This window comes from Schistocerca nitens, chromosome 12 (assembly GCF_023898315.1).
Source record: "Schistocerca nitens isolate TAMUIC-IGC-003100 chromosome 12, iqSchNite1.1, whole genome shotgun sequence".
NCBI classification, from domain to species: domain Eukaryota; kingdom Metazoa; phylum Arthropoda; class Insecta; order Orthoptera; family Acrididae; genus Schistocerca; species Schistocerca nitens.
The window spans coordinates 180,819,562-180,829,575 of NC_064625.1; the positions used below are offsets into that span (position 1 = coordinate 180,819,562).

Genomic DNA, 10,014 nt, shown 5'->3' on the forward strand with positions numbered 1-10,014 from the left:
GGCTTCAAGGCAAGTGATGCAGATCCTTGTTCACGTATCAGAGAAGAATGTGGCTAGAAACTGTTACTTCGTCTTTATGTAGACGATGGGTTAGTTATGGCAAGTGATCAGCTGGATGCCAGAAAGTTTGTTGATGAGTTGGAGGTTGAATTTAAGATCTCATGGAAACCAGCATCATGTTTCCTTGGACTTGGGATAAAACGCTTTGATGATGGTGCAATCAAGATAAGCCTATGCAAAAAAGATTCTGGAGCATTTCAGTTTTCAAGAGTGCAAACCTGTCTCAATACCAATTGTCAAGAAACCAGATACATTGCCGGTAGGGGAAAGCTACACTTCTCTGCATTCTTTCCTTCTACCTGTAAACAGTTGGAGCACTGATGTACCTGATGCTTGGAACGAGACCTGACCTGGCTTATAGTGTGAGCTTCCTGTCTCAAACTCTCGCCACAGCGTCAACAGAAGATGTAGTGCGACTAAAGCGAGTACTAAGGTATTTAGCAGGCACATGTGACCTAGGCATAATCTATCGTCCAAAATTGTGCAGTGACATATTAGATTGCTACAGCGATGCAGACTTCGGAGGTTTCAACAAAACAGGACGGTCAACATCTGATGTACTTATTACACATGCAGATGGAGCTATCTCCTGGCTCAGCCAAAGACAGGCAGTGACTGCAACATCTACAACAGAAGCAGAGCTGGTAGCTGCAACAGAAGCTGTGAAGGAGATTGTCTGTGTAGACTTTAGAGGGATGAGAAAGCTGAGTGAAGTTCCAGTCCTTAAGGTTGACAATCTGGCAACAGTGAAACTCGCACACAACCCAGAGTTCCATCATCGCACTAAGCATAGAAAAAGAAAGTATTTCTTTGTCCGAGAAAAGGTATTGGAAGGAGACTGAGGCATCCAACATATTTCAACTGAAGACCAGTTAGCAGATATACTGACGAAGCCGCTGGCAAAACAGACTGTTAGATATGTCATAAGATGGGTCTTTCATGTTGTGTTCCCTCTTGTTTTTTAATTAAACCAGGGAAGGTTACACTTCCATGTTTGTATTTAATTAAGTGGCAGACAAAAGGTGGCAGCACTTCTGCTCTAGAGTCTTTGGAGAGACAAGTAACAGAAACTAGGTCTTTGATGATGTGTCTTTGTGTGGCTGTACAATGTGAAATAAAGTGTTCAGTGAAGTAGACAGATTCTTTTTAAACCCAAAACAAGTAAAAGCAACACGAATGTGATGTTTAATTACAAATATTCACTTTCCCTCATCACCACCAGCCAGTTGTATACATTTCTGCCAACGATGAAAAAGTAGTCTGAATCTGTCGCAGAAGTCGACACTGTTCCCGCAACCACAGTCTCACAGTTCTCTCAACGTCTTCATCAGAAGCATAATGATGTCCCCGCAGACCGTCTTTCATTATCGGCAACAGACGGAAGTCAGATGGTGTTAAATCTGGACTGTATGGAGGATGCCATACAGTGGTGCGATTCAGTCTCTCATGTTATGCTGAGGTGGCACGTGAAGTGTGGTGCATGTGAAGCAATAATGTAACCCACACATTCTTGTGAAATTCCGATTGTGCTTGCAATTTTTCTGCATGATACGACCATCGTCCTGGATCAGTCTATCAAAATTTTGCTTTTGAAACTCTGTGGTTGCTGTCACAAGACATCAAACTGTCATGCAGGTCACATGTTCCCACCTCAGCATCTTTAAACTTACTCGCCCAATGACGCACGGCACTCACATCAACCCAATCGCCATAAATTGCTTTCATTCTCTGATGAATCACCTTTGGGGTGACACCTTCGCCTGTCAAGAATTCAATGACTGCAAGTTGCTTAAATCGCATTGACCGATCGTCTGCATAGGGTTCCATACTTCACACTGTAACAACACAACCGTTCACCGCTGAGGTTTCACGCTAACTGGAGCTGTAGAGAAATGGCTGTGGAACAAGACAGTACCTGCCGCACACAAATACTGTCAACTGTTGAAGTGTTATGGAGGTAGAGGCATTACTTTTCAGTCAACCCTCGTACATGACATGGTAGTCTGAGCTAGGTTTCCGATTAATAATTATGTCTACAGTGTTACCTGAACTGTGTGTGCAGCTACACAGTAACTTATTACTCCTGAGCTTTTAAGTCTCTCTGTAAGAGTGCTTAGATCACAAATTTGTAGTCTTACTATTTTCTTGTAAATTGTTATACACTCTACTGTGATTCAGTTGTGAATAGTTTCCTTTACGCGAGCAATTGTGCATAGAGAAATGTCACAAGCACTCTTAGTATGGTCGGTAATACAGGTTGTCTGTACACGTCCCACCCCCTTGTCTCAAGTACTACTATCACGAATGATGTATGGTTAATTATGTTGGACTTACTGTTATTTTGATGTATTTTTTGTTAATTTAATGTGATTATACATAAGCTTACGGAGGGCCAGTTATTTGATATGATAGTTTGATACACGCATTGCCATCACTTCTTATTGTACTTCATAAATAATATAGTACTGCATCTGTGTTCCTTGATATGCTTAAATATCTAACTTCAGTATGTTTACTGATAGAGCTACTTATGACATGAGTATTTCGTGCCTTCTACATATGTTTTGGTTTGTACACTGCTTTTTATTAAGTTTGCATGGCATATATAAATCATGTGGCCCTGTACATATATTTGTCATTTGGGTGATTTTTAAAAACGCCTTTGTTGAAAAACGCTTTGTTATTGTCATACATTTTTACAAACTTACAATAGAACTTTTTTTACCTAACATTATGTATTGTGCACATTCACGCTCTTTGTATGATCCTGGAACTGTTTATCTTTCACACTTCACATTTTACCTGTGTAGTTCACATGCAGTGTTTTGCTTTAGAAGTCGAAAATTGTATTCACTGTTTCATATATTTTCAATACGATGATGGTTAATCGTGTATGACGAAATGTGTGAATTCAGATGTGGTTGTAATTTTCTCGAAAGGAATGTAGATTTAGTAATCTTACTGGATCTCCTGTTCGGTTTCGATGCTAGTTTCCATTTTCTTCTGGTTCAAATGGCTCTGAGCACTATGGGACTCAACTGCTGTGGTTATCAGTCCCCTAGAACTTAGAACTAATTAAACCTAACTAACCTAAGGACATCACACACGTCCATGCCCGAGGCAGGATTCGAACCTGCGACCGTAGCAGTCCCACGGTTCCGGACTGCGCGCCTAGAACCGCGAGACCACCGCGGCCGGCCATTTTCTTCTGTTTCGCCATCTACACAAATGGTAAATGACCGACACAAGTCATAATAAAAAGTAACCTCTCACTATAATTACCTATCTTGGAAAGGAATTATTAGTTTAAGAAGCCAGTGTGTTCTCAGTTAAATTTTTCTGTTACTGTCTTCATATGTCTTGCACGCACATTATTAGTCACATATATATTAAAAAGTTCGTGTAAAATTAGTTTTTCATGTCAGTTCACATTCTGATAACTTGAATTTCTAGTATCCACTTGCAGTTTTAAAAGTAATTAATGAAAATTGGAATTTGTGTGCTTGGAGGTGGTTTCCTTATCCAGACTTTCTCTCCAAAATATTTGTATTGCACAAATTTTCCTTAGTTTCAATTTGTACTATTAGTATTCGAAATTTGTTCCCTTTGAAAGGAAATATAATTACTTCAAATTGTCATTACTGAAGCTTTTAAACTCGTATTCGTTCTTGCAAGCACTGTAAAACGTGTGTTGCAAATATTTGTACCAATCAGAACTTCATAAAGTTCAGTTAGATGATGCAATGTCATGTTTTGCAATTCCAATACTGACGAAACGATATTTGTAGATAAACACTAAACGATGTAGAAAACTTTTATTGCCCTTCATTTAACTAACAGCTACTATTTACGTTAAGTTTCCTATAATATGAAAATATTTAAGATGTTGCACCTCACTTGTGTAAAATTTTTCCTCAGCTAGATGTAAGTTGTCCTTTGTTACCTTTAAGGCAGTATATTATACCTTCTCTTATAAGTAAGTACATTACCGATTGACTGGTACATTGTCTTCGGTGTATCTTTGGCATATGTTAGAACAGCTAACTAGAATTTGACTATGTACGTTGTTGCTAGTAGATGAGTTGCGGTTTGCGCATCAGAGTGTGGTTCTGAAGTAAAAATTCAGAATTTAATTCATAAAATTGTCTACTGTTAACATTGTTAAATGCTCTTCTGTTGCTACTTGATACAAAGCATACTATTATGCATATATGGCCATAAATGTGGACTGAATGTGTGTGCCACATCTTGTGGGACATCGTACATACTGCAAACATGTCTTTAAATAATGGCCAATAATGAAAACTGTAATTAAGATTGTCCTATTTTTGAGTTCTGAAGACAGCATAAGTTGCATATTACTGTGTTGGTATAATCATTCCATAGGTGATTTATAATAGCATGGTAGTATAAACTGGCCAATAGCACACTAAATCAGTTGTAAAGATAGCTTGTAACGTTTTCTTTTATGCAGTATTTCAGGACTGTGGACTCACATATAACAAATGATGAAACATAAGTTGTAGATAGAAAAATTGTTAGCCCAGATGGTGCAACTACAGTGTAGAACATGTTGACAAGCCTGTAAATCTATTTTTTTAATTAGAAAAACCCTTACTCTGTAAGTATTTGAGAAACTTCTGGGAACTTTATAAAATGTTTTTACTCTGTTCTATAACCTATGCATTAAAGTGACAAAATATATTGTCTTGGTTGAAGTCAGTCGTTATCCAAACCTGCATGGGCTATCATCATGACAATAAATTTCGCTACAGTGTGTTTCAATTGACAAAGACGTACCAGCTCTAAAAGTCAGCTTTGTGCTGTACATGCAGTGTGTTACTGCTGAATGATGCTTTCCTATAGCTACACATTGAATATATAAGTTAGTATTTTAGACAAAGATTTAACATTTCAGTGGAACAATTTCAATTTTGTTATGAGGAATATTATCTTTTGTACCAGATCAAAAACCATGTGTAATTTCCACTATTACTTAATGTGAGGAAAATACTTCCATGCCAAGTAGCTTTAATTTTTAGCAAAGGAGTGACCCACGTGTAGCAGTTAAACGTAGTTTTCAATGTCTCATTGAATGTTACTTGTAAGACGTTTCTGTAAAGTGTCTGCACGTCCTGAAAATTACATTTATTGAATAAGCTCTGTTGTCAGTTACAGTTTATTTACATGGATTGTTGAGTGTACTGTTCTATTCTAAGAATACAAGAACCTTCCTTCTCTTTGTGTCAGTCTTAGGTGATCTAGTACTCTGACACTGCTTCCGCTCACTTGCAGACTTCTGTTTTCCTTTCCTGTCGGCCTCTCTTGGCCAACTCTTGATTTTTCGACCCCGACGGTATTAGGTTGCGAGGCCTGAGGGTGTTTTTCATTTTCTTTCTCTAATCTTTCATTACATGTGGTGAAGTCAGCCCTCCTAGGAGTGCAAACCTGTAAGACAAAATGTGGTACTCCAAACTGTGGGTTATGTGACAATGCTGGTAATCTGTGCAACAATCTTAGTACTCACAAGCCCCAGATACGAAGGTTGGTGAGATGGTGACAATAGGCCGTAATGGGAGTGTAGACATTATTCACCCTCGACTACTCTCATTGGAGAAAAGTGACCTGCGGTTGGGGACATCTCTCTGCATCAAAACTGAAGTAGGTGAGACTTGTAAGCTACATAAAATGGTAACTGTTGCTGCTCTGTATCATCACCAAAAGAAGTAATTGGGAATAATGGGAACTGGGAACCCCATCTTGGAGCCATTGCTAAAGTGACAATCCTGGAGGGAGGCTCAGCACTTTCACACTGTACCGAGAGAAAAGGACAAATGAGGTAGAGGAGGTTGGTGTTCCCAAATTACTGTGACGTTATGCACTGCGTTTGTCATTCCTGAGGGACAGAATTAAAGTAATGCTATTGGTGCTAAATGTGATGAGAAGACTGAAGTGAAAGTGACAAACCATTGTGGGGGACTGTTGCTGAAATGGAGGCACCAGTTTACTTCATCCCAAAACAGTTCAGTACACAGCCTCTCCAAAGATGCAGTGTTCCAGATTGTCAGTCACCCGAGACATAAGTCATATTTCTCCTAGTAGTGGTCACAAAATTCCAAATGACTATTAGTGCAGTCGTCTGTTTCTCAAGAAGATGGTTCTCTGCCTTTAACCGGAAGATGACATGTGCAGGAAGCTTAAGCGGCCTGAAGTATGTTCATCTGCAGTCTTCTATTTGGGAGAAGGACATAAGCTGCCTGTATGCCAACATCGTTCCACAAGAGTTAAAACTGTGACAAATTAGCTCTACCTGCCAACCAGCCAGCACGTTTCTTCCCGTAGTGTAATTGTTTCATCTTTTCAGGAACATCCAGTATAAGAGCCAAGAAACCAAGCTACAAACGACGATTGCCTGTGACTACATGCTGATACTGGCATGCTTCCACATGTCACTCATAACAGATCTCAGAATATTCAGCTGAATGCAGTCTTAAATACCAGTGGACTACTGCTTTCGTCTAGCGTGGAAGCAGACGGCTTAGAATTAATATAGTGAGAGATCAGTTTTAGATGACCCATACCGATGTTCACAGGCGAATCAGCAAGATGAGGTAGTACTGTGGGTGTTCCATGAAAGGTCAAAGAACAGTGGTAGCTCTATGGATGGCTGTTCCGAAGTTGGCCTGACTCTGGATTTAATCAGCATATTCCTTTAGGGAGACAGGATAACCAGAAGAGTGCAATGTGTTGCGTGGCACAAGAAACTACCACATGTTTCACAAGATCTGCGTAGACTTCGCAATGAACTACATTAACAAAAAGACCATCCAGAATTTTGGATGCGAGGTAACAGGGTGCAAAGAAACAGGTTACCATAAGTAAATTGTGCCCAATTCACTTCCATTAACCGGTCTTCAGCGCAATATCAGCCACAGTTACCACAGGTGGTGTGATGTATTGCTATGACATCAGTCGTGACCAGGAGGATGACACGAATGTCTCACGAGAAGGGGCAGTATTACTGGAAAAAACTGTGGATTCAGTTTCACTTACATTCTTCACAAGCTATTTATGTATGCGCTTTTCCTGCAGCTTTGCTGTTTCCTTTTTCTTATCGATTGTATTTAATCATAGAATATTGTGTACATAAATGTTACCTGAGCATTATTCTCTGCCTCTGTTCTGCAAAAATTGTGCAGCAGATAGCCTGTGGAAGACCCCCAACTGACAGTGGTAGTGAACCCCACTGAAGCACACAAAGCTGTTAAAATTTTTGTTACTGTGCAGCTCCCCGGTGTGGTCATTTCACACCAAAATGAATTTTATGCAATCTGTGCAGAAGAACTTTGATTTTTGTGTGTATGCATTCTGGTACTATGTTTTCAATTGTCATATTTGTGAGGCCAGTGATAGGCTTCACAGATAATAAAGCTAGTCGAATAATGACGTTTCTTTAATGCAGTAATTTATGACTGCAGAGCTCCTAAGCAATACTTACTTATAACGTGAAAATTAAGAGACTTGTATAAAATTCTGTCATTGCAGTTACGTGCTAAGTTTTTTAATGACAGTAATTGTATCCCGGAATTTAAACTTAATCTGCTGTAATGCACTTGTTAGTTGTGGCACTACAGTCAAGCGACTTGCTATAGTACTGCCAAGCTATACAAGTTGTAGTTTCGTGTTAATACCATTGAAGTATACTGAGAACCACTTTTGATAAATTGAGACTGATAATTTGGCTGGAGGTGATGCGAACTGACTTCGTCTCCTCGCCACCCCAAGCAAGATAAAGTCTACAGTTTGCTCTCGCAATTGTCCCCTGTGTGCAGGGTGTTCCACAATTCCTAACACAGGCCTTCGCAGGTTGTAGAGGAGACTTCGTACATTTCTGGACATGAGCTCCTTATCAAAACTTCATTTACTGAGCATCTCCAAGCCTGTGACAGGAATAGTGAAATGCCCTGCATTTATTAGTGATGGGATTGATGACAAATGTTTTGCATAGATGTCTGAGCCTAAGTAATACAGTGTCTTGTATATCTAGTTTTGAAACACCTGCTACTATGTAGCAAGTGGAAGTACGTGCAATTATTATACATAAAATTACGAGGTTAACGTCTAATCCATCTGTTTCTTCCAATGTTGTCAGTTGGGTTCTTTGGATGTTTGTTGTTCCTTGGAAGTTTGATGTTTGTTAAAGAAGACTGAAGCAAAGCTTGTTAGTTTTTCGACGAACAACTGAGTGCAATAATAGAAATACCTTGTTAATCTGTGATGCCCATACAATTGTCTGTTCAGGTTTCACTGTAGAAATATTACCGAAGTCTGTAAAATTTATAGCTAACTGAATTAAACCATTAACTTTACGGATTATGGATGTGAACAAAACATAGTTTCTTCATAGTAGTATTCACACTCGGATGTTTATGAACGAGGTAACGTATTATGCAAATATTGGTTTGCAAGATACTTCAATTCTCTTACAAATAACAAAGTAGTTTGTTTAAAGTTACTACTAAGGTGGCGTATGTAATTTCGAATGCAAACGTTCTACTGCAGTGGTATTACCATGATTGTGTAATGTATTTGAAAATTCTGTACCAGTAAATCCTGATAGTCTAAAGATCTCCACACATGAGAGTATCGGACTCATTGCTCTGTAAATTGTGTTAATTGACTTGAAGCATGTAATCAGGAAAAAGTTCAGGAAAGGTTTGAAGTTGAACGTAAAGTTTGATGGAAGTCGGTAAGCGCTCTTTGGCCAACACAGGATGGATGAAGTCCAGGTATACGCATACAATCTATGCAGAGTCGAAAAGCACTCGGTTCCTCAAGTTCCTAACGATTTTTCTTATTCCCTTGAACTTCCACTATACTGCACATCTTAATGAGTAAATTCTGGCAATCTAAATTTCTGAATTTGTCAAACCGGTGAAATAATAATTATAAGATTTTTGTTGTCCTTGGAAGCTGTGACGTAGGCAACCTGAAACCGGTAACAGGCTCTGGGATGGTTTAGTGTCACTATCTTACTGGGACATGGAAGGCGGAATTGAATACCAGTTACTGGAACAGTTATTACAATCGTTGGAGCGAAAGTATTCACATAAGAATGCAAAGTTAGGTTTACAGTATTAAGACTGCCTGCATAGTGACTCTCATATATTTTCTTGAGTTAATGTCACTGTGTTTTCACTTGTGTTACTTCCATGTTCTTATAACACCAGCTACTGGCTACATATGTTTCCACCCTAGATATATGTATTCATGTAAGAGGGTGTCTCCTCTACGCAGATGTTTTAGTAGTACACCAGCAGTGTAAAAATACTCTCCTGAGCACAAAAAGATGAATATGTTTCTCTGTAGAACAATGACAGAAAAGTGGTAATCAGCAGCTCAATCTCATTCTGCTTTCTTCACCAAAACTTTGGTATATGAAAGTACGCTGTTGTAACGAGGAACATTCTGCATCCTTTCACCCAATCTCTTTACAGTTAAGTATCGCTACTCCGCTAGAACAGGGAACAAAAACGTGACTATAGTGGATGTGGAAACAGGAAATCCCCCCCCCCCTCCCCCCCACGCATGAAAATGGCGACGATGACGGGAGAACATCTAGGCTCCACTGACTCACTCGCTGCAGCTATCTCCACTTTTATCTCTACCACTGCCACTGATGCCTCTGTTCCAGTGTCTCCCTGCGAATATGTTCTTCCTTAATTCACTTCTATGCAGTCACACCCAATGGACAGCATGTGGCTAAAAGGTGCCCTCTCCATTGTGCCCAGTCGATACTCCACATGTCTCAGCGATATAGTATTGTGGGTAGGCTCAGTGTATTGTATATCTGAATCCTGAACGGTCTTGACACAGTTGACAGTTGTATTGGGCTGTAGGAGGATTGGTTTCCTGAATGGGAAGGGTTCCCATCGAGAAACTCTGGCTTCTGTG

The 10,014-nt window shown here is 39.5% G+C and overlaps 1 protein-coding gene across 1 annotated transcript; it reads left to right on the forward strand.

The window, feature by feature from the left end:
• Positions 1-380: 380 nt before the first annotated feature.
• On the forward strand, positions 381-902 carry LOC126215006 (uncharacterized). The gene has a single exon (XM_049941631.1). The coding sequence runs from the start codon at positions 381-383 to the stop codon at positions 900-902; it is 522 nt and encodes a 173-aa protein (XP_049797588.1).
• The last annotated feature ends 9,112 nt before the right edge of the window (positions 903-10,014 follow it).